This window comes from Geotrypetes seraphini, chromosome 2 (assembly GCF_902459505.1).
Source record: "Geotrypetes seraphini chromosome 2, aGeoSer1.1, whole genome shotgun sequence".
Lineage (NCBI taxonomy): Eukaryota > Metazoa > Chordata > Amphibia > Gymnophiona > Dermophiidae > Geotrypetes > Geotrypetes seraphini.
This window is the reverse complement of record NC_047085.1, coordinates 61,870,948-61,896,779: the sequence shown is the minus strand read 5'-3', so window position 1 is coordinate 61,896,779 and position 25,832 is coordinate 61,870,948. Positions and strand designations below refer to the sequence as shown.

Below are 25,832 nucleotides of genomic sequence, written 5' to 3'. Positions count from 1 at the left end.
GACTGATCGGTCGGGTCACACCCTGATGCAACTTGTCGGTGAAACGCTGGCCTCCGTCGGTGTGCCGATCAGTTTAAGATAAGTGGTTTTTCCTCTATCTATTAATTTATACATGTGAAGCACAAGTTTTTTGCTCAAATTACTCACATTAATGAAGGTTTTGCCTGTGAGGTTACCGTCTAACCACCTTGATATCCACTTTTGTGGCGGTGGGAGGACCTCTTTCTGAGGCTTTTTTCCTTCTTTTTGAGTATATTTAGAGTTGATACTAGTTTCTCACATATATTTCTCTGCAAAACTTTATTACTATTTTGTCCTACAAATATAGTAGTCACCAATTGAAAGTGTTGATTTACATACATTGGTTTTCAATATATCTGTGTTTCTATAGCTAGTACCTAACATATGTGACACCCAGGGCCCATCATTTTTTGACAACCCCCCCCCCCATCTGTATGGAAAACATGATTTTTAGTAACAATCCACAAATCACACAAGAGTGTACCTAGGAAAAGGCAGCATCTTACATACTGCAGTGACCAGTACAACATCAATACACCCATTGTAAAACTAAACAAGTCAGACTAGTACAGATTAATCCTAACAGAAAACCACAGAACACAGAAAACGCCTTCACCTAGTATGGAATATGTAATCACAAACTAACCCCTCCCCCTTTTACAAAACTGTAATGTGGTTTTTAGCCATGGTGGTAACAGCGTAGACTCTCATAGAATTCTGAGCATCAGAGCTGTTACCACCATGGCCAGCGCTAAAAAACGCTCTACAGTTTTGTAAAAGGGGGGATAAAATAGAAATACGTAGACAAAGATTAAATTGAACCACCAAGAAGCTGGACTCTGCATACAGTACAACACCACAGAAACATTGATGCATCTCCCCTAAAGCAAAAAAATAAATAAATATAATTTTTTTCTACCTTGTCTTTTCTGATTTCTGCTTTCCTCATCTTCTTGTCACTCTCTTCCTTTCATCCACTGTCTACCCTCTCTCTGCCCCTTCTATATGGCATCTTCTCTCCTTCTATGCCCCTTCCATAAACTTTATGCCTCCCCATTCCATCTCTCCCTTCACCCCCATTGGTCTGGCATCCATCTTCTTCCCTTCCCTCCTCCAATGGTCTGGCATCTCTCTCCTCTCCTCTTCTTCCCTTCCCTCTCCCACACCCGCATGGGTGAAACAATAGTTGGGAGAACTACAATTTAAAAATAAAGCAAACAAGAAAGGTAAACCACAATAGGGAAGCAAGGGAATACAGATTATTAAATGACCTTGGCTGATTCCAAGTCTTTTCAACAGTTATATGCATCACGGAAAAGATAGCACTTTAAGTTTCCCTTGAACTTATTTAGATTTTTTTCCCGACCTGATATGAAATGGTAGGGAATTCCATGCTTTGAGGGCCGTAATTGCAAATAAGGTGGCCCAATGCGTGCTGATGATTTTCAGGGATGGTGTGTAAAGGAGATGTTGTGATGAAGATTTTAAGACTCTTGAGGGTTCATGTGGAATAAAGAGTTTGTGAATAAAGGCCAGTTCATTAATATTTTGTGTCTTGAAAGAAAGAATAGCTATTTTATATATAATTCGATGTGATATTGATAGCCAATGTGCACTTTTCAGCAGAGGAGTTACATGATCAAATTTCTTTTTGTTAGTAATAATTTTAATGGCTGTACTTTGTATAAGTTGTAAGCGGCGAATATCTTTTTGGCATGTACCCTGTTATAGTGCATTACAGTAATCTAGTTTGGATATAATAAAAGAGTGAATGAGAATGTTAAGGGGTTGAGGGTCCAGTATGTTTGTAAGAGATCTAATCATCCTTAATCTGATAAAACAGTTCTTTACTACTGAACTAATTTGTGTACGATAAGTCAGTTTGCTCTCTATGATATCTATGTTATCTATGATAACCCAATTCCATCCAGTATCCTTCCCCCTTATGTCTCTCTCTCCTTTCCCTGCACACCAATTCCATTAGCATTTGCCCTCTTTCTCTTCTTCCACCACCTTTCCATACCACCCTGCCCCTTTCTCTCCCTCCACCACCCTCCATATCACCCTGACCCCCTTTCTCTCCCTCCAGCCCAATTCTATCCAGTATCCTTCCCCCTTATGTCTCTCTCCCCTTTTCCTGCACACCAATTCCATGAGCATCTGCCCCCTTTCTTTCCCTCCAAACCAATTCCATCCAGTATCCTTCCCCCTTATGTCTCTCCTTTGCCTGCACACCAATTCTATCAGCAACTGCCCCCTTTCTCTCCTTCCACCACCCTTCCATACCACCCTGCCCCTTTCTCTCCCTCCACCACCCTTCCATACCACTCTGACCCCATCTCTCCCTCCACCACTCTTTCATACCACCCTGACTCCCTTTCTCTTCTTCCACCACCCTTCCATACCACCCTGACCCCCTTTCTCTCCCTCCACCACCCTTCTATGCTCCTCTCTCCCTCCAAACTAGCAAGGTCCCGAGATGACTGCTTCTGCTACCTCTGCTCCAGAAGACGTAAGTGACATCGGAGGGAGTGGGCCGGCAGACGCAGGGAGTTGCGGCAAGGTCCTGCAATGACTGCGGCTGCTGGTCCACCCCTATGACATCATTTACATCTTTCAGAACAGAGGCAACAAAAGCAGTTATCGCGGGACCTTCCTGCACTTCAGCGCTGCTGCCGACTCTGCTTCAGAATAAGAACGGCAGCAGCGCTGAAGGACAGGTGCCGCCATATAGAGCAGCGTTGGAGGTTCCGGACATGGCCAGCTGTGCACCCTTCTAGGGCTGGCACCCGGGGCGGTCCGCACCCCCTGACCCGCCCTAGATACACGACTGCCTTTGATAGACTCCCTTCTAAATACTACCAGTATTTAGGCATAACTGATGGTAGAGACTAAATTAGTAGGGGATTGATATTGGTGAGGAGGGAGGGGGATAGAATAGTAAGATAATGATCCTTTTCAAAACTCCTGAACCTAGCATGTGAGGGAACTAGACTGAGATACAGAGCAGACATCCTATATGTGGAGGTTTGACCATGTGTAAGTTTAACTTTTTAATTATGTCTGGGTTTTGTTAATAGTATATTTGTTACCTGTTTTGTTTTGAAGAAGATGATTATATTAGTGTGCATCTATTGACTTTTTAAACCTGTATTTGTATGTTACTTGCTTTTGATATGTTAAAAGGGGTTTTATGTGCTGCTACATGTTTTATGGCTGCAATCTGCATTGAATGGATTTCAACTTTTGTAAATTTGAAATATGAATATGAAAAAATTAATATGGTTATTTTTGAGGCCACAGTAACTCAGTTTATGATTATTACATAATATATCAAGACGTTAATTTTATAAATCTGTTATAAAATTGCCCTCTAAGGGGGCAACTCTATAAACGTTGTCTTAATGCTACACAGTGTAAGTCTTTTCTATGATGTCATCTGGGCGTATGGATTCTGTTACAAAATACTACACACCTACATGGACATTATCCCAGGACAAGCAGGCAGATATTCTTGACTGATGGGTGACGGCACCGACGGAGCCCCGGTACGGACAATTTTAGAGTGATTGCACTCTAAGAACTTGGAAAGTTCTAGTAGGCCGCACCGCGCACGCGCGAGTGCCTTCCCGCCCGACAGAGGCGCGCGGTCCCCAGTTTCTTAGTTTCCGCGGAGCTAAGAAGTCGCACTTTTCAACAGCTGTTGAAAAGATTTTTTTCTGTCGCCTTCCCGCTCGCGAAATCTTTTTGGAAATTATATTTCCTTTTTTTCTTTTATTATTTTCTTTAAAAAAAAACAAAAAAACCAGTTTTTTTCTTTTTTCTTCATTTCGTCGGTTTTGCCCCGGCGGGGCCTACTGCCGCCATCGAGGCCTCGGCCTTTGATTTGGTAGAAGCCGTTTTTCCTTTCATGCCCCCCCAGCCATGTTTTAAAAAGTGCCAGCGGTGTGCACGGCCTATCTTTCTTACGGACCCGCACAATTGGTGCTTACAGTGCCTGGGTCCAGAGCATCAGGCTTCTACCTGCACCCGCTGTGCCACTTTGAAAAAACATACATTAAAAAACCGACAAATCCAACAACGTTTGCTTTTCGGTGCCGATATGTCTGACCCTGCGACATCGACACCGGCATCGGCACCACCTCAGTCGGCACCCACTTCGTCGACGCCGTGCAACACCGCGCCGGTGTCGCAACACTCAGGTAAGCCGGCTAAGAAGCCATTTCCGTTGGAGCATCCTCCGGTCTCAGTAGCAGCGAGTCCAATCCTGCCGACCTCGAGGCGCCCACGGAAGCGCTCCGCTCCTATTGAGGTGAGCCCCTCGACATCGGGTTCCTCATCCTCGGAGCGTAGAGCGGCACCACAGGTACCGCAGAAGAAAAAGGCGGTACCGGTGCCTTCGCTAGACGAGCGGATTGCTGCTGTCCTGCAAGTGCAACTCAAGGAGCAGTTGCAACAACTCCTTCCCGCACTTTTGACACCGAGCCTTCCAGTCCCGGTCCGGTCTGAGCCACCGGTACCGACAGTGGAGCGCCCTCCTTTATCAGCATCCACTTTGTCGGTACCGGTTCACACTGCTTCCTCGACTTCGATGCCAATCTTAGCACCGGAACCGAGAGCTCAACACCAGGCGGTGCAGACTTCGGTACCGACGCAGCATGTCACATCTCCTGGTACCGTGTCTATGAGGTCGGGTAAGTCGGTGCGCAAAACCCGACACCTGGAACCCTCCACTCCGGAGTCTCGAGACCGTGGCTCTCAGATTCGGGACCCTGATTTGTGGGGTGACTCTGAAGAGCCCTTTCTGTCTGAGGGTGAGTGTTCCTCTGATGAAGAGGATCATCTTGTTGCTGATCCCTCTTCTAAGCAGGATTCCACATCTTTTACCTCTTTCTTAAAAGAGATGTGTGAATCTCTTTCTATTCCCTTGGAGGCTGAGTCGAAAAAATCCAAGGCATTCCATGATGCTCTGGACTTTGACCAGCCTCCAAGGGAATTTCTCAAACTTCCTCTCCATGACATCTTAAGAGAGACTTTTTATAAAAATTTAGAGACTCCCCTGACTGTACCGGGAGCTCCTCGTAAATTGGACTCCTTATACAAGGTTATCCCTATCCCTGGTTTTGACAAACCTCAGCTCCCGCATGAGTCTCTTTTGGTGGAATCCACACTTAAGAAATCAGCGAGAGCTAGTGTGTATGCCTCAGTCCCTCCTGGCAGAGAAGGAAAAGCCATGGACAAATTTGGCAAACGTTTATATCAGAATGCCATGTTAGCCAATAGGTCAGGGAACTACGCTTTTCATTTTTCATTTTATTTAAAGCACCTCATTCAAAACATGGCTGCTTTTGAAAAGTACCTCCCTGACCGCAAGAAATCTGCATTTCATGCCTGCTCTTCTTCTCTTCTCCAATTACGCAAGTTCCTAGTTCGGTCAATTTATGACACATTTGAATTGACTTCTAGGGCCACGGCTATGTCTGTTGCCATGCGTCGGTTGGCATGGCTCAGAGTCTCAGAGCTCGATGTAAATCATCAGGACCGCCTAGCAAATGCTCCCTGCTTGGGTGATGAGCTCTTCGGAGAGTCCATGGATTCCACTACACAAAAGCTGTCTGCCCATGAGACTCGGTGGGATACTCTCCTGAAGACTAAGAAAAAGACTCCACCTGCTCGGCCTTTTCGCCAACAATCTGCCTACCAGCGCCGCTATGCTGCCCGTCCCTTGCCACCGGCTACTCAACAGCCTAGACGTCAGCGTCAGCAACAGCGACAACCACCTAGGCCAGCCCAGCAGCAACAGGTGAAGCCTCCTCCACCACAAAAGTCTACCCAACCCTTTTGACGTGATTCTCCAAAGCATAGCCAGTATTCCACTATCTGCCAATCTCCCTCGACCCATAGGAGGACGTCTTTCTTGTTACACCAGCCGTTGGGAGAACATCACATCGGATCAGTGGGTCCTCAACATCATCCGCCACGGCTACTCTCTCAACTTTCAGACACGTCCTGCACAAAGTCTGCCAAGAGAGTCTGCTTTGAACACCTCTCAGTCTTCTCTCCTTCTTCAGGAGGTTCAATCCCTCCTCCTCCTGAACGCCATAGAGGAAGTTCCTCTAGATCAGAAGGGGCAGGGATTCTACTCCCGTTATTTTCTGGTCCCAAAAAAAACAGGGGATCTCAGACCCATCCTAGATCTTCGCGATCTCAACAAATGCTTGGTCAAGGAGAAATTCAAGATGCTTTCTCTGGCAACTCTTTATCCTCTTCTCCATCAAAGCGACTGGCTATGCTCCCTCGATCTCAAAGAGGCATACACTCACATTCCGGACAATCTGGCCTCCGCTTCATGATCAATCATTGTCATTACCAATACAAGGTGCTGCCCTTCGGTCTTGCCTCCTCTCCAAGAGTGTTCACCAAATGTCTGATTGTGGTGGCTGCCTTTCTACGCTCTCACCACCTTCAAGTCTTTCCTTATCTGGACGATTGGTTAATCAAGGCCAATTCATCTCAAACAGTGCTCCTGGCCACCAACCAAACCATCCTGTTTCTACAGCTTCTGGGGTTCGAGATCAATCTACCCAAATCTCATCTCATCCCCACTCAGAGACTTCAATTCATTGGAGCGGTGCTGGACACAGTCCTCATGAAAGCATTCCTGCCGTCCAACCGTCTTCAAACTCTTCAATCTCTATGTCAGCAGGTGCTTCCACAACGTTCCATCTCTGCCAAGCAAATGATGATACTCTTGGGTCACATGGCCTCCACAGTTCATGTCACACCCCTCGCACATCTTCACCTGCGCACTCCTCAATGGACCCTAGCTACCCAGTGGTCCCAAGCGACGGATCCTTGCTCACGACACATATCTGTGACATCATCTCTTCGTCAGTCTCTACAATGGTGGTTGATATCCTCAAATCTTTCCAGAGGTCTTCTGTTTCATCTACCTCCTCATCAACTTGTCATCACCACCGACGCCTCCCCTTATGCCTGGGGAGCTCATTTGAACGAATTCCAAACTCAAGGACTTTGGACAGCCCAGGAAATGAAACATCACATCAATTTCCTGGAACTCAGAGCGATGTTTTATGTCCTCAAGGCCTTCCAACATCTTCTCTTTCCTCAGGTCCTCCTGCTGTGCACAGACAATCAAGTTGCGATGTACTACATCAACAAGCAGGGTGGGACAGGCTCTCGCCTCTTGTGCCAGGAAGCCCAGAAGATTTGGGCTTGGGCCACAGATCACCAACTATTACTGAAAGCTCTCTACATTCAGGGAGAACAGAATTCCTTAGCGGACAAGCTCAGCAGAATTCTCCAGCCTCACGAGTGGACACTCGATCCTTTAACTCTTCAGTCCATCTTCGCTCAGTGGGGCACTCCTCAGATAGACCTCTTTGCAGCTCCTCACAATCACCAGCTGCCCCTATTCTGCTCCAGACTCTATTCCCCTCACCATCTGGCAGCGGATGCATTTCTCACGATTGGTCCAATCTGTTCCTGTACGCTTTCCCTCCTCTGCCTCTCATGTTACGAACCTTGTTCAAGCTCAAGAGGGAATGAGCCACCATGATTCTGATTGCTCCACGGTGGCCCAGGCAACATTGGTTCTCCCTTCTACTTCAACTCAGTTCCAGGGAGCCTTTCCTTCTTCCACTGTTTCCTTCTCTGCTTACGCAACATCAGGAGACCCTTTTGCATCCCAACCTTCCATCTCTGCACCTGACAGCTTGGTTTCTCTCGGGCTGACTTCTCATGATACTCTTTTGTCTCAGCCCGTTCGTTCCATTCTGGATGCCTCCAGGAAACCGGCCATTCTGCAATGTTACCATCAGAAGTGGACACGGTTTTCTTCATCATCATGATCCCACTTCCCTTGCAGTGGAGACCTTATTGGATTATCTTCTTTCTTTGTCTGACTCTGGCCTCAAGTCTACTTCCATCAGAGTCCACCTCAGTGCTATTGCTGCTTTTCATGAGCCAGTTCATGGAAAACTTCTCTCGGCTCATCCCTTGGTGTCCAGATTCATGCGGGGTCTTTTCAATGTGAAACCGCCTCTCAAAGCCCCTCCGGTAATCTGGGATCTCAATGTGGTTCTTTCCGCATTAATGAAGCCTCCTTTTGAACCTTTGGCTACCGCTCCTTTCAAGTTTCTCACTTGGAAGGTACTTTTCCTTATTGCTCTTACCTCTGCCAGGAGGGTCAGTGAGCTACATGCACTAGTTGCTGATCCACCTTTTACAGTCTTTCATCATGACAAGGTGGTTCTGCGTACACATCCAAAGTTTCTCCCTAAGGTTGTCTCGGAATTCCATCTCAACCAATCCATTGTTCTGCCTGTCTTCTTTCTGAAACCTCACTCTCATTCTGGAGAACAAGCTCTGCGTGCTTTGGACTGTAAGCGGGCTCAGGCTTACTATTTAGAGCGTACTAAGCCCCACAGATCAGCTCCCCAACTCTTTCTGTCCTTTGATCCGAATAAATTGGGACGTCCTGTTTCTAAACGTACGTTGTCTAATTGGCTGGCAGCGTGCATTTCTTTCTGTTATGCTCAGACCGGACTGACACTGGAAGGTTCTGTCACGGCCCATAGAGTTCGAGCTATGGCAGCATCTGTGGCTTTCCTCCGCTCCACGCCTATTGAGGAAATCTGCAAGGCTGCTACTTGGTCCTCAGTTCATACTTTTACATCTCATTATTGTCTGGATGCTTTCTCCAGACGAGATGGACACTTCGGCCAATCTGTTTTGCAAAATTTGTTTTCCTAATGGCCAACCTTCCCACCATCGCTCTTTTTGTTAGCTTGGAGGTCACCCATCAGTCAAGAATATGCTGCCTGCTTGTCCTGGGATAAAGCACAGTTACTTACCGTAACAGGTGTTATCCAGGGACAGCAGGCAGATATTCTTGCGTCCCACCCACCTCCCCGGGTTGGCTTCTTAGCTGGCTTATCCTAACTGGGGACCGCGCGCCTCTGTCAGGCGGGAAGGCACTCGCGCGTGCGCGGTGCGGCCTACTAGAACTTTCCAAGTTCTTAGAGTGCAATCACTCTAAAATTGTCCGTACCGGGGCTCCGTCGGTGCCGTCACCCATCAGTCAAGAATATCTGCCTGCTGTCCCTGGATAACACCTGTTACGGTAAGTAACTGTGCTTTCTATGACTTGGAGAATAGCACTTTCTTTGCTGCCACTTACATGCATACTCCAAATATATGCCTACGTGCAAAGGTGTCAGCGTTCTGTACATTTACATGCTCAAGTGGCATCTACATGCAGGTGCCCCATTATAGAATTGCCTTTTAAGGACTAAATTCAGTATATGGTACTGAAAAAAAATTGACACAGAACACTATTCTAGGAACAGTGCTCAGAGTTGTGCACCATTTATCAAATAGCACCAAACTTTGCTCACACGGATTTACGCCAGCTAAAATCTGGTGTAAATCATGGCATATAATTTAGGCGCAGATCTCCCAAATTCTGTAGCACTATGCGTATTTTGTGAGAATGCCCATGACCTTCACAGCACAGCAAGCCACAAACACAACTCCAAAAGGAGGCCAATTATCACCAATAATTGATTCGTAGTATTTAAGTATTGATATTAAGTGGCTCATTAACACACACCCTTTGTCACAAGTTAAATGCTGAGCCACCCATTCTAATCTTGTAGGCAGCTCCACATTTACTTTGCAGTGCAGCTTGATAACGGGGTGGGTGGGTGTGTAATTAATTAAGATGTGTATGCATCTTAGGATTGTATTAAGAATTCAACATGTATCTTTTAGCACCATATATAGAATCCGGGAGTAAATGCTTAAATATCTACTGTGCTCTTGCAATCAGTTAATCTAAACATAGCCTGCTGTATGCAAAACACTGTTTTCAAAGTAAATATTATCATATCACTTATTCATGTTTTACTGGAAAAATTTCAAGAGAAATATATGTGAAATATATTTTAACAGTAACTCTCTATTTGTTTATTGTTTATTGGAAGCTTCTATATCATTGCAATAGATGCAAATGTATTTTATCAGAAATGCAAAGGTAAAGTGGAGTCATTCAAGAATTATCCATGTTGAACCAGGAGTGACCAGAAAAGGCAACAATTTCATTCAAGCAAAGGAAGAGTTTTTATGGTATATTTTATAGCAGCATCTAAAGCGTGACACTGCAGCATAGTACAATGAAATCACCGACTTGTTAATTACTCTGTCAAAGAAATCAACAAAAACTCTGTGGTTACTGTACTTTTGGTTTTATTGACAAGAAGATGGTTTCCAGTTCTACCACAGCAAGTGGTTCAGCTGTACTTTGTGAAAACTTTTATTAAACACTGGTTTACATGTGATTCTTATGGAGATGTATATTCTGCAATTACAAACCCTTTCTTGTTTTTTGTCCTTGTTCTTCAGTTCATTTTTTGTTTTTACTATTGTTCCTCCTAGAAAATGGAGACAAGGACATAGAGCTTTTTGAAGGTCTCTATATAAAGGGTGATTTGTTTTGTGCTGAAAGCCTTGATCAGGGGCTACGTCGGCAAAAAAATGAACCCAGCTGCATTATATGTCTATTTAATTTCCTAAGCAAGTGCTGGCATCTTGTGACTGTTCTGCAATTGCATCGTTTCTTCTTAAGGTTGCATTTGTGCTCATATGTAGCTTTAAAGCCATAGTACTAGAGAAATGCCTCAAAATAACACCTTGCCTGAATCTTGGGGCTCCTTTTACTAAGCTACGATAGCGTTTTTAGCGCACGCAGAATTGCCGCACGTGCTAAACCCGCGCTACATGGCTTGAACTAACGCCAGCTTAATGCTGGCATTAGCGTCTAGCGTATGCGGCAATTCTGTGCGCGCTAAGCAAGCGCTAAAACCGCTATCACAGCTTAGTAAAAGGAGCTCATGGTGTTATGTATACATTGCTGGCATTATGCAAACTTTAGTTTTGTTCTAATACAATTTTGGATATATTTATTAAGGTGTGATAAATAATGCACATTGATAATAATAATAATAACTTTATTTTTGTATACCGCAATACCACAAACAGTTCAGAGCGGTTTACAATGCAAGAGACTGTACATATTCAGCATAGGCGTTTATACAGCAAAGATACAATGCAGATTTACAATGCAAGAGACTGTACATATACAGCAGAGATATTTATACAGTGAAAAATACAGTTCGAGAGGCTTGTAGAGCACGATACGATGCAAGAGACTATATAATGCGCTTAAGTGGATTACTATGCAAAGATAGTTACATATATAGCGAGGATACAGAGTGGTGAATGGCCAGAGAGTGCAACCAGTATCAGTTACTGGAGGGTGCCGGGAGGAGGGGTAAGTAGGAAGGAAGGTAGTGTTGGATTGAGGGGGAGGAAAGGAGAGATCGGGGGAAGGAAAGGTGATAGGGTTTGATTAATTGGAGGGGAGGGGTTCGAGAAATTTATCATAGAGGTAAGATTTGAGAGATTCTCTGAAGGATGAGTAAGATGGGGCAGATGAGATGAGGCTGGTCAGGCAATCTGTCCATTTGCCAGCTTGGAATGAGAGAGTTCTATTAAGGAATCTTTTGTAGGTGCATCCCTTTGGGGATGGGTAAGTAAACAGATAGGCATTGTGAGTTCGATTGGTGCCTGGGAACGCAAAGTGGTGAGACAGATATATCGGGGACAGGCCAGTTAAGGTTTTGAAGCAGAGGCAGGTGAATTTGAAGATGACTCTCGCTTCTATTGGTAGCCAGTGAAGTTTTCTGTAGTAAGGGCTGATATGGTCTGACTTTTTGAGGCCATAAATTAGGCAGACGGCTGCATGTTAGCACCCGGTAATATGACAGCATGTTTTGGTAAATCTAAACATTTAGTTGTTAACTTCTATATTATGGCTATGACATCCAAGTTTTGAAAAATCATCTTCCTTGAATCCAGTTTTTATATACCATGCTCCGTTAGTAATGTACAGATTTATTTATTTATTTTTCTTATATACCACTTCTATTTATTTATTTATTCAATTTTCTATACCATTCTCCCTGGGGAGCTCAGAATGGTTTACATGAATTTATTCAGGTACTCAAGCATTGGAATGCTCTCCCGGAGGAGGTAGTGACGGAAACCTCCATTAAGGGATTCAAGTGCAAGTTGGATGCACACCTCCTTGCAAATCACATTGAGGGATATGGGAAAACAAGGTCTTCATCAGGGAACACCTAGGTCCTAAACAGGGAACACCTGGATTGGCCTCCGCGTGTGCGGGTCACCGGACTGGATGGACCAAAGGTCTGATTCGGTGAAGGCATTTCTTATGTTCTTATGTTCTCACAATCTATCTAATGTACCTGGGGCAATGGGGGGATTAAGTGACTTGCCCAGGGTCACAAGGAGCAGTGTGGGTTTGAACCCACAACTCCAGGGTGCTGAGGCTGTAGCTTTAACCACTGTGCCACACTCTCCCATTTAGGTATTTCTCCATATCTGTCCTAGCAGGCTCACAATCTAACTACGTACCTGGGACAATAGAGGATTAAATGACTTGCCCAGGATCATAAGAAGTGGCATGGGGATTGAATCCACAATTAGGGTGCTGAGGCAGGGGCTCTAAACCACTAGTCCACTCCTCCTGAGATTATGACTTTGGGTGCACCTCTTGGGACTTGGATTGAATCTAGGTCTGAATGTATATATCTTTAATTCCAATTTACTTGAACAATAAGAGTCAACTTAAATCCAATTTCTTTGGTTAATTTAAATTCATATTTTAAAATGTAAATGGCCAGGTTGTGTTTTTTTAAAATCTTTATCTTTATTATGGCCCGGATTATATAAACGGTGCCGCCGATCATGTGTCAACCACATGACGGCGACATTTATAGAATCACAGCTTCAGGAAAGGTAGGCACCGGAAATGTAGGCCAGGGTTTTCAAGGACTACATTTCCGGCGCCTACCTTTAATGTGAATTGCGCCTACAAAAGTACTTTACAATGCCTAACAACACTTCTGGCATTAGCCAAGCCTATTTATTGACCATATCATTCAATGTTTTTGTCACTTATTTTGTTATTATTATTATTATTTTATTCTACTTATTTTGTTACTGTAATGAATATATTGTGGTGCTATCTCCTGTAATGTACGTTTGATGGTCTGCACCACATGTTTTGTTGTGGTTATGTAAAATTTAATAAAACATTTTTGAACTAAAAAAAAGACTATAGTGGTGTTAGACATCATAAAGCACATCTGTGGTAAGAGATAACTTGCGGCACATTATCATGCATGAACTGCAAAGTATAGTCTTTGCCCATTACCTGTTCAGTTTCTTTTCCATTTTATGCTATATACATAGAGGTGCATAATAATAAACAAAAAAAAAGTCTAAGTCCCCTTTTGGCCTAAGGCCCTAAATGCTGAAAGTAGCAGCAGGGAAAATGTCCATTCTCAAACAAAACGTCCAAAATGAAGGGGTTTATTTTGAGAATGGCCTACCTCTAAGTTCAGCAGTTTAAACGGCTAGACCACCACTATGTCTAAACATATAACAGATTATCAACCAAAAAATAGCCTAAGTCTCAAATGCCCAAAACCAGACCTTTTAGGTGAAGGAGGGTCCAGTCCTTCACCTAAAAGCTGGATTCTGTAACCGGTGTCTGTCAAAAACAACACTGGTTACAGAATCCCCCTCCCCCTCCCCCCGCAATGATCGCGGCAGGAGAGATGCCTCATCTCCCCTGCCGCAATAGTGATCCCTGAACTGCCCTAAACTGCAGCACTTCGGGGTGAAGATTGTGGCAGGAGAGATGCCTCATCTCCCCTGGCACAATCCTCACACCGAAGTGCCATGGTTTTCTATCATGGCAGGAGAGATAGCTAATCTCTCCTGCCAAGATGCGACACCCCCCGACCCAATACGGGCAGGAGGGAGCCTATGAGAGATATCACGGGAGGTTGGAAAAGTGGGGTTTTGAGTGCTTCTGGATGGTCTCATGTGTTTACCTCTCCTGAAAAATCCTAAAATTGCCATTTTTACAGTTTGGGAAGTGTGAAAAATCATGATTTTGGCACAGATTTTTTGATGGCGGCCATCTTGCATTTTTAGCAGCCCATCCAGGCCGCATCATTCTGGTGACTCTAGATTGGTCTCACAGACCATGGTATGCAGATCTGATGCATCTGTGCAGAGGTCACAGCCTTCGGCTGAGCACCTATCTGGACCTTCTCATTCAGGGTCCAGTCTCCTTGGAGGAGCTATGTAACTGCTGTTAGGGCATGGCTCTTGAACATGCAGCCTTAGAATATAAAGTATATTCTGCCCTGGTTGTTGATACTTTTGTGAAGTCTAAGAAGTTGTCCATGGCATCAGCTTACGCTAAGGCATGGAAGGCCTTCTAACAATGGTGTGCCCAGGACCAGGTGGACCCTTATTCAACTCCAATCTCGCTAATTCTTGCCTTTCTTCAAACTGGTCTGGATAAAGATCTCACTGTAGCTTTTCTTCGGGTCCATGTGGCTGGGTTCTGCTGTTTTAGATCCCGGGAGTGTCAGTCCTCCTTGGCATCTCATCCTGATGTCTCTATATTCTTTAAATGGGCTTTCCATGTCAAACCACTGGTTAAGCATCCTTTCCCTTCCAGGGACCTTAACTTGTTGTTATCTAACCTTACCAAGGATCCTTTTGAGTCCCTTTGAGATACTTCCCTCTTGGACTTGATGCTTGGTTGCCATTACTTTGGCACGTCTTGTGTTGGAACTGCAGGCTTTGCAGAGACCCTTTTTTCTGTATTTCTGAGACAGGGGTTTCCCTTCGGATGGTTCCTTCCTTCCTATCAAAGATAATTTTGGCTTTTCCATGTTAATCAGGAAGTATGTTTGCCTGCCTTTCCCGCTTCCAAGGCCACAATTTCCAGGTGGGATCCATAGGGTCATTTTGTCAGCTTATATTCTTGCTCTTTTGCAGTAGATAGGTGAGACATTCTAGACTCCCACCTTGTCCTTCCTGTGCCTGCTTACAGTTTTCAATCTATTTATGCTTTTTCGATTCTTGGATGCCTGTGGATGATGTTATTTGACTGGGAAGAATTTGTATATATGTTTCAATTTATTGGGGTGTAGTTTCTGAGCTCCTTTGACTCCTGTTTTGGCAGTTAATGATACTTTTTAAGCTGAACAATTTGGGATGCACTGAGAGTGGCCTAAAATTCCGATTGGTCAGATCCCTTAGGAAAGGATTCTATCCTGCAGTGTGGTCTTGGGGGATCTAAATAGAGGCACCCAATTATAGAATTATCCACAATGGAGAGAATTCTATAAATGAAGCTCAAAATTTGGCACTGGAAAAAAATCAGTACTAAACATGATTCTAAAAAAAGCAAGCATGCTTAAGTACCAGACACGCCTGCTGAAACCTGATGGAGAGTAGGGAAGTACATACATGCTTTACAACTTACGTGCATACTCAGTCAGTATACTGTATATAGAAAATTGTGCCTACCTTAGAGCAGGTTTAGAGTAGCTTTGTTCAATGGCATTTTTGCACTACTGAGGGTTATTCTGGGAGCCTAATTTATAAAGGCACATATAGTTATTTTGCCTTTATATAATAGAACTATTCTTTAAATCTTTTATAGGCACCCTGTTATAAAATTAATCTCCTGGAGGATACTGAGGCTATCAAGGCATGTAGGCAAATATGCATAAACTTATTGTGTTGCAGACTAGCAACTCTGCATCTGGGAAATATCAATAATTTTGTTGATTCATATTGTAAAGTTCACCTTCAGATATCATAACTATTTCCTTTCCTTCATTACTGCTGACAGAAGAAAATGGCATCAGGGCATCTTATAAAAAGATTCATCTGGCTACACAGCCAATCAAAAAGGAGAACTTAGATCAATATCATTCATTCTAGTTTATTATTAAACCCTTTCTAGTTCATTATTAAACCCTGGGGAGATACAAAATGTAAAATATAGATACAATATTGATCAATATTTCCATTAAGGGAGTTTACAGGTATAAAGTCAGTAATCCTCCATTGCAAATCTGAAATGCTATGCTTAACTTCAGTCCAGTGGGATACAAGACTGTGCTGGAATATCTGGAAGTAAGGGAACATAAGGCAATAGAGGATCTTTATGGTAAATCAAGCTGATTCAGGATAAGCTTTGAACTGGTTTGCCACATTAAAGATAAAATAGCTGAAGGTTTGTTTGGCATATTTCATTTTGAAATAATTATAATATTGAAATAGTGCTGAAATGGACCAATGATTAAGGGCTCCTTTTATGAACCTCCTTTAGCGGTTTAACGCGCATAATAGCACACGCTAAATTGCCAGCTGCGCTAGACACTAACGCCAGCATTGAGCTGGTGTTGGTTCTAGCCGCATAGTGTGGGTTTAGCCGCGCTAAAAAACTGCGTGCGCTAAAACCACTAATTCGGCTTCGTAAAAGGAGCCTTAAATGTTAGAGAGTTGAAACTTTGGATATTATTACAGTCTATTTTCATGCAAACACTCTTTTATGATGGTTCTTTAAGTATTGTTTCAGAAATATTTTTTTTTTTTTATTTTTTTATAATGAGAGTGAGAGTATAGTTCATAAAGGCACACATACTCCTATTTGCCTTTATAAAATTATTCCAAGAAACTAGGCACATTTAAATCTGCTCTGAGCCAAGGGTGTGGAAAGAATAGGTGCTTATGCATAGGCACCAGCTCTGTGGGTGCTAGAGCACCCCCAATATTCTTTCCAGCACTGCCCAGACATTAGAACTAAAATCTTTGGATGTAGAGCTGCACTGAAAAACAGGAAGAAAGGCTGTGTCTTTGCAGCTACTGCTCCTATCTTCCCCTACAGCCCATTGGTCAGAAATTCCTTAGCCAGCCAATAAGCTATAAACAGGCAGGGACCAGTTGCTTAAGATACACATTGGTTAGACATTCCTGAGCAGGGAAAAGCAGGACTGGTTGGTGTCTCCTAAGCTACTGATTGTGCTTCCTCTGCAGCTTATTGGCTGGCTAAAGAATATAGTAATATAATAAATGATGGAAGATAAAGACCTGAATGTGATTACAGGGCAGACTAAATGGACCAATTTCATGATTAAATTAAAATGTCTTTTTTCTTTGTTATTTCTGGGCCATAGACTTTAGAAGTCTACCCAGTACTGCCCTTAGTTTCCAAATATTGAAGTTGCCGTTGAAGCTCAGTCCAGCCTATCAACACCATCTCATTTTTGGGATTCAGACCATGAAAGATAACCCATTCATATTCTAATTAGCGATCCTCTGTGTTAATCCCATGCTTTTTTGAATTCCAGCACAATGCTCCTCTCCATCACCTCCCTCGGGAGGGCATTCCAGGCATCTACCACCCTCTACATACTTATGTATGTTGGTTGGAACCCGCATATATTTTGGGATATGTGGGATATAAATGTTCTAAATAAATAATTTCCTAACATTACTCTTAAGTCTACCATCCTTCAACCTCAATTTATGTCCTCTAGATTTACCAATTCCCTTCTCTGGAAATGATACCTTTCAAATATATAAATGTCTGCATCATATCACCCCTGTCCCTCCTCTCCTCCAGAGTATACATGTTGAGGTCGTCTAGTTTCTTCACATACTTCTTTTGGTGGAAACCCTCTACCATTTTTGTAACTTTCCTCTGGACAATTCAAGTCTTTTTATATCCATGTCCAGATACGGCCTCCAAAACTGAGCACAATACTCCAAGTGGGGCATCACCAATGACCTGTATAGCAGCATCAATTTATGCCTCCCTCTATACAGCCTAGCTTCCTCCTGGCTACTGCCACCACGCACTGCTTTGTCACCTTCAAATCCTCAGATCCTATCACTCCAAGGTCCGTCTCCCCATCTGTGCATATCAGCCTCTCGCCTCCCAGTACATACATCTTCCTTGGATTTCTACTCCACAAATGCATCACTTGGTACTTTGTAATGAATTTTAGTTGCCAGACTTTGGACCATTCTTCCAACTTTTGCAGATCCTTTTTCATGTTTTCCACTCCCTCCGGGATGTCCATTCTGTTACCAATCTTGATATCATCTGCAAAAAGCCAAACCTTTCCTTCTAATCCTTCGGCAATATCACCCACAAACGTTGAACAGAATCGGCCCCAGCACCAAGCCATGAGGTACTCCACTACTCACCTTTCCTTCCTCTGAGCAAATTTCATTAACCACTATCCTCTGATGTCTGTCCGTCAACCAGATTCTAATCCAGTTCACCACTTTGGGTCCTATCTTTAGCAGATCAAGTTTGTTCAAGAACCTCCTATGAGAAACTGTGTCAAAGGCTTTGCTGAATTCTGAGTAAATTATATCTAGCACATCTTCCTTCTTAGAGGCCCCTCAACCACAAGAGGGCACCCGCTCAAACTCAGGGGCAGAAAATTTCACGGCGACACCAGGAAGTATTTCTTCACGGAGCGAGTGATTGATCGGTGGAACGGGCTTCCAGTGCAGGTGATCGAGGCCAGCAGCGTGCCAGATTTTAAGAATAAATGGGACGCCCATGTGGGATCCCTAAGAGGGTCAGGGCAAAACACTAGCTAATCTTAAGGGGAGGGTCTATAGTGGGCAGACTTGATGGGCCTTGGCCCTTTTCTGCCGTCATCTTTCTATGTTTCTATGTTTCTAATTATCTGGTCACCCAGTCAAAGAAATCAATCAGATTTGTTTGGCATGATTTACCTTTAGTAAAGCCTTGTTATCTTGGATCTTGTTACCCATTAGGTTCTAGGTATTCCACTATCCTCTCCTTCAGCAATGCTTCTATTATTTTTCCAATAACCAATGTAAGACTTACCGGTCTGTAGTTTCCCACTTCATCTCTGTGACCACATGTGTGAAGAGGAACCACATCTGCTCTTCTCCAGTCTCATGGAACAACTCCCATCTTCAGGGATTTATTGAACAAATCTTTAAGTGGAGCAACCAGAACCTCTTTGAGTACCCTCAATATCCTGGGATGGATCTCATCCATTCCCATGGATCTCATCCATTCCACTTTCAATCTTTCAAGTTGTTCATAAACACTTTCTTCCATTAATGTTGCGATATCCACTCCATTCTCACATGTAATTTTGCCTGCCAATCATGATCCTTCTCCAGGATTTTCTTCCTTGAACACAAAGCAGAAGTATTTATTTAGCATGTTTGCTTTTTCCTCATCACTCTCCATTTAGCAGTTCATAGCTTCCTTCAGTCTCACAATTCTATTTTTATGTATTCCTTTTTTCACTAATATACCTGAAAAATAAAAATGTGCCTGCCTTTTTTATATTTTTAGCCATTTGCTCTTTGGCCTGCATTTTGCCAGATGTATTTCTCTTGGCTTCTTTAATTTTCATCTGGTATTCTATTTTGTCCTCCTCTTTTTGAGTATTTTTATATTTCACAAATGCCAACTCTTTTGCCTTTATTTTCTCTGTCACTAGTTTGGAGAACCACATCAGTTTCCTTTATCTCTTGTTTTTATTTATTTTCCTCACATAAAGATCAGTATCCATTTTTATTGCTTCTTTCAGTTTGGACTGCTGTTGTTCTACTTCCCTTATGTCCTCCCATCCTATTAGCTCTTTCTTCAGATACTCCTCCATTTTACTGAAGACCACATGTTTGAAATCCAGAATTATGATTTTTTTGTGGCTACCCTTTGCTTTAGTTGTTATATCAAACTAAACTGTCTGATGATCACTACTGCCCAGGTAGGTACCCACTCAGACACTCTCCCCATTTGTGAGCACTAGATTTAGTATCGCTTTTTCCCTTGTCAGTTCCATCATAATTTGTCTGAGCTGAGCCCCTTGAAGGGCATCCACTATCTATCAACTTCTTTCTGATTCCGTAGTTAGAAATTGCCTGTTCACATCCGGCAGGTTGAAATCATCCAATAACAGTACCTCTCCTTTTTCCCCTAGCTTTTGGATATCTGCAACAAGATCTTTATCAATTTACTGCGCTTGAGAACTGGAAGTCTGTAGACAATACCCATGTAGATAGAAGTTCCATCTTCTCTTTTCAAAGCTATCCATATCACTTCCTCTTCTCCCCAGGCCTGCTGTATTTCAGTCACATGGATATTGGTCTTTACATAGAGAGCTACTCCACCCTTTCGACCATCTTTGTCCTTCCTAAAAATATTATAGCTCAGTATGTTTGCATCCCATCCATGCCTGCTGCTTTTTAATGTTTGAGTTCTTTTGGTTCTAGATTGTCTGATCTAAATGTTAAGTTCTATAGATATGTTGATGATATAACTGTGGTAATTCCCATTCCATCCACTTTATTGAATTAAAATTAAAACTTAACAAGGATAAGACAAAATTCTTTTTTTTTTCTGCCCCTTGTAAAAAGCTAGTTGAGCAAAGTGTAGTTTCTTATCCATTAAGTCCTACGATTCAGATCTTAGGGATTATAATAGATCAATAATAATAATAATAATAATTTTATTCTTATATACCGCCATACCCAGCGAGTTCTAGGCGGTTTACATCAATTAGATTAGGATCTGCCTAGACGGCAGATTTACAATTATTTATCAGAAATTACAGCTTTAAACAAACTAGAAAGAGGATGTGGAAAGCAGGGAAAAAGGGAAGGCCTCATGAGGGAGGCGAAGTGGGGAGGCGGGGAGTTATTGTCGGGGGGGAGGGGACAATTCGGGTCTTGTTTGCTGAATAGGTAGGTTTTAAGTAGTTTTTTAAAGCCGAAGTAAGTGGGGGCCTCGAGTATCATTTGGGCTAGCCATGGGTTCAGCTTAGCTGCTTGGAAGGCGAAAGTTTTGTCCAGGAATCTTTTGAGGTGACAAAGTTTGAGTGAAGGGAAGGCGAACAGCTGAATACGACGGGATTTCTTGTTGGTGCGATAGAGGTTGAAGTGGGGGTTGATGTAGCTTGGTGAAGAACCATTTACAGCCTTGTAGCAGAAGCATGCAAATTTAAAAAGGACTCTAGACTCAAATGGCAGCCAGTGAAGTTGGTGGTAGAAAGGGGTGACGTGTTCCCATTTCTTTAGGCCAAAGATGAGGCGCACGGCGGTATTTTGGATTATTTTTAGTCTCCTGGTTGTTTTCTTCGTGTCGTTAAAGTATATAATGTTGTAGTAATCTAGAATGCTGAGGATGGAGGATTGTACAAGAAGGCGGAAAGAGGTGTCATTGAAGTATTTTTTTATGGTGCGAAGTTTCCAGAGTACAGAGAAGCTTTTCCTGACGATGAGGTCGGTGTGAGTTTCTAAGGAAAGATTTTTGTCCAGCGTGACTCCCAGGATTTTTAAGGTCGGTTCGAGGGGGAAGGTCATTCCTTTCAGTTGAATTGTCGCTTCCTTGATTTTGTCATTGGGGGTGGCTAGGAAGAATTTTGATTTGTCGGGGTTTAGTTTCAGTCTGAATGATAGCATCCAGAGTTCAATCTGGTTGAGAATGTTTGTAATGTGGTCGAGTATTTCTTGAGAGAAATTGGTTAGTGGGATGGATATTGTGATGTCGTCTGCATAAATGAAGAATTTGAGCTTGAGGTTATTAAGAAGGTTACCTAGGGAGACCAGGTAGATATTGAATAGGGTGGGGGATAGGGGGGAGCCTTGCGGGACCCTGCAGGTATTGTCCCAGCTATAAGAGAAAGAGTTGTTCTTGCATACCTTGTAGGATCTATTTCTTAGAAACCCCTGAAACCAGTTAACGACCTAGTCTGAGATGCCAATGTGAGCCAGGCATTCAAGGAGAATGGTGTGGTCTACCAGATCAAAAGCGCTGCTCAGGTCAAGTTGTATGATCAAGGCACTTGAGCCCTGACAAAAGAGCGTGTGGAGGTGGTCGAGAAGGGAGGCTAAGATGGTTTCGGTGCTGTGGTCCTTGCGAAAGCCTGATTGATAGTCGCTTAGAATGTTAAATTTTTCTAGGTATGCAGAGAGTTCCGCCTTTACCAGCCTTTCCGCTATTTTGGTGAATAAGGGGATGCTGGCGATCGGTCTATAATTAGATGGGGAATTAGGTGGTTCTTTCGCATTTTTTGTAATAGGGGTGATCATAATATGGCCTTGCTCAGGCGGGAAGTTTCCTGAGGATAATAGGTAATTAACCCATGTCATCATTTTTGCTTTGAAGTGGGGGGGTGCAGTTTTCATGATATTTGGTGGGCATGTGTCCAATTTGCAATGGGAGTGTGTATATTTGTTGTAGTAAGTATTGAAGGTTTGCCAGTCGATTACTGCGAATTGTTTCCAACTAAGGTCTACTCTAGCTTATCAACATTTTAGAAAACTCCTGGAAATGTACTTATTCGATAAATTTTTATACTAGCGAAACATGTTGGTGAATTCATGTCCCCGATTTAGACCACAAAGAACTAAGCTAAGTACAAGCTAACTTAAAATTTATTGATCTAATTATTAAATGATATAACTATTTAAATATTTAAAACATTTTCTATCTAAAACTGACTTATTTATATATACAAATATTCTTTGCTGATCCGATGAAGATTGAACACTTAAAGCTTAGAGTAATGAAACTTCTTGAACTCTGAGTGGTGTTGCTGAGGATCATATAAACTGAATAAGGGTGTTATCACATAGGGTTTATAAAGTTTATACTCCCTATTGGTTGACACCATTGAAGACATAAAGCAAGATTTGATGCAGCAACTTTTGGCAATTCCTGAAGATGTGTTTAAGGACTGTTTCCAGAAGTAGAAATGACATTGGGAAAAGTGTATACATAGGGAAGGGGAATACTTTGAAGGGGACCCAATGTAATAAGTTGTAAGATTGTTTAATAAATTTTTATAAAATCAGTCCTGGAACTTTTTGAACAGACCTCATTTATCACAAAAGCTGCATGTGACAAATGTACAAACCATCATAGAAAACTAACCAAAAATATAGTCTTTTAACAGCATAAGAGCCCAATAATCTCAGCTAAAATGAGGTTTTGGATATGGTTCAGAAGTCTTTTCACTATGATTTTTAACCCATTCCTTGAGTGATCAAATGTATTCCATAAATATCTATTGTGACTATTCTGAAATATAGACTTAGAAGACAGTCAGTTCAACAAAAATATTGAGAACTACTGCCCTGCAATTTCATTTGTAAAAAAAAATCTTTATTTTCCAAACTGAAGAAAAAATGCATACAGATAAACATACAGATATAAACAATTAATAGCACTTACAATTGCATAAATAAAAAAACCAAAATACCTTATACCCTACCTACCGTTCCCCCCTCTCTAGATGTGTGTGGAAAAATTAAAAAAAAAAAAAATCCAAAAATTAAGGATTGTTCCAATTAACCAATCAATTTAATAAATGTTTCCAACAGACCCCAGACTTCTTTGAATTTTTTATTATTTCCCACTTGTTCCGCATACATTCTCTCATACCTTAAGCACATTTCCCACCAAAAGGATAGGTTTAACCTGTCATAATTTTTCCAATTCCTGGTTATCTGCATAGCAACCCCTGTCATAATTAAAAGAAGTCTGCTTTTATGTTTGTCAACTGGATTCTTCGGTTTCAATAATGTTCCAAATAAAATCATCTCGTATGTCAATGACATAGGAACACCAAGTATCCTAATAATCTTTCCCAATATTGATTTCCAGAAATTGAGTATCAAGGGACAATAAAACAACAAATGATCCAGTGTCCCTGCTTCAAGATGACAGTGCCAGCATCTATTCGACTTTGAACTGTCCAACTTTTGTAAACGAACTGGGGTCCAGAAAAAACCCCAAGTTCGTCTCAAAGATGCTGACGCTATACATCTCATTCTCCAAGTCCAGATCCATGGCCATTGAGTAGCAGAAATATGCTGCTTTATCTCAATGCTCCAAATGTCTTTTAAACTTTGTTTTAGGTTTTGTATTCAAATATTCAGATATGGATGTGGATATGGTTCAGAAGTCTTTTCACTATGATGTTTAACCCATTCCTTGAGTGTTCAAATGTATTCCATAAATATCTATTGTGACTATTCTGAAATATAGACTTAGAAGACAGTCTGTTCAACAAAAATATTGAGAACTACTGTCCTGCAATTTCATATTACTTTTAGTAAGTTATTTACTCTTCTTTAGCTGAAGAAGGTGCAGTATAGTCTTGCAATGAAAATATGCCATTCAACAAAATGTTTGTTATCATCAAATAGTTCCTTGAACTGACAATCAGGTCATGACTTCTGAAGTTGTAGACCCAAAAATCTAATAAAACTACTTATGTTGTATTGGAATTGCTGTGTTGCAAAGATACAGTATCTATGTTGTAGATGAAAATTTGCTACCTAACAACCCTTTATGCAATTAAGCTTTTTATCCCTCATTCTCACTGCCAGGCTTGCTAACTATAACATATGTTCTCTTTTTTCCCAGTACTAATTCTATGGGGTTTTTTTTTTTTTTCATTTATAGATTCCCTTCCCCCCATTTTTTTTTTCTTTTACTAAACTGCGGTAGAGGTTTCTACTGCAGCCCGGAGCGCTAAATGCTCCAACGCTACTCTGATGCTCGTACAGTTCCTATGAGCATTGGAGCAGCACTGGAGCATTTAGTGCTCTGGGCCTTGGTAGAAAAACCTCTACCATGGCTTAGTAAAAGCGGACCTTAGTAAGCCTTTTCTCTGTTTTCTGTATTCTTTTGTGCAATGTTCAGTGCTATCTTTTCTCATGTACTATTAGTGTACTGCATATTTTTCTCTAAAACTGTTTTAAGTTCTTTCCTCTCAGTCAGTTTATGTCTTCTGAGTACATCCACTCACAATCATCTCCTTTGTCTCTGTCTGTTCATTATATGATGTGATAACAGAAGAAGTGAACTCACCAAGGAGGAGAAACTCAGGTCTGTCTCTTCTAATGCTTTCCTCTGCTTTAAACCTTTACTTGTCCTGCAGATTTTGTCATATACCGTTCTATATAGTTTACTCCTGGGGGAATTCTGTGCAAAAAAACTTGAAAATTCTGCACATAATATTTCAAATTTCTGCAAAGTTTATTTGAAGTGTTTTGCGTAGAATTCTCCTATCCTGAGGCCTGAAATTCCTTCCTGCCTTTTCCTTTCTCAAGTTCCAAGCTCCTCAGTTCCCTTTCATTCCAGCTGCAGTTCTGTCTCCCAACCCTCTCTCAATTGCACCCTGAATCCCCTTCTTGGCTCCCATAATTTGGTATCTATCTCTCCTTATTTCCACTGGCTATGAATCTCTTCCTCCCTTCTCACCCCTTTCCTAGTCTTGGCCACTCTCTCTTCCTCTCTCTACTATCCTCCCTCCCACCCCCCACTTGCTGGTCCACCCACCACCTCTCTCACTTGCACCCTGAATCCCTTCCCCACTCCTCATGGTCTGGCTTCTCTCTCTCCCTCTCTGTACGGCCAAGCATCTCTTCCTTATGCCAAACCCCCCCCCCCCTTTCTGGTCTGAGCCTCCTTTCCCCCCTAGTTACAGGTCCAGCATTTATGTCCCTTCCCCTCTCCTTCTCCCCCTGCAGGTCTAGTATCCATGTCCCCTCCTCTCCCCCCCACCCCACTTGTACTCCAGCATCCATGTCCCCTCCTCTCCCCCCCACTTGCAGTCCAACATCCATGTTCCCTCCTCTCCCTCTACTTACAGTTAAGCATCCATGTTTCCTCTTATCCCACCACTTGCAGTTCAGTATCCATATCACCTCCTCTCTACCCACTTGCAGTCCAGCATTCATGTGCTCTCCCCTCCTTCCTGTGGGCTTAGCATCCATGTCACCTCATCACCTTCTCTTCCCCTACACTTGCAGCC

General features: G+C 42.5%; 1 protein-coding gene across 2 annotated transcripts in view; it reads left to right on the top strand.

Annotated features, from left to right (window-relative positions):
- RIMS2 (regulating synaptic membrane exocytosis 2) overlaps window positions 1-25,832 on the top strand; it is a 1,127,809-nt gene that overhangs the window by 909,859 nt on the left and 192,118 nt on the right. The window contains exons 18-19 of one of the 2 annotated variants that reach the window (XM_033933078.1): window positions 10,480-10,512; window positions 24,872-24,904. The exons of the other annotated variant lie outside the window; for it this stretch is intronic. Of the exons in view, the coding sequence (XP_033788969.1) occupies window positions 10,480-10,512; window positions 24,872-24,904 (66 nt within the window). The remainder of the gene's footprint in view (window positions 1-10,479; window positions 10,513-24,871; window positions 24,905-25,832) is intronic. 2 annotated transcript variants of the gene reach the window in all.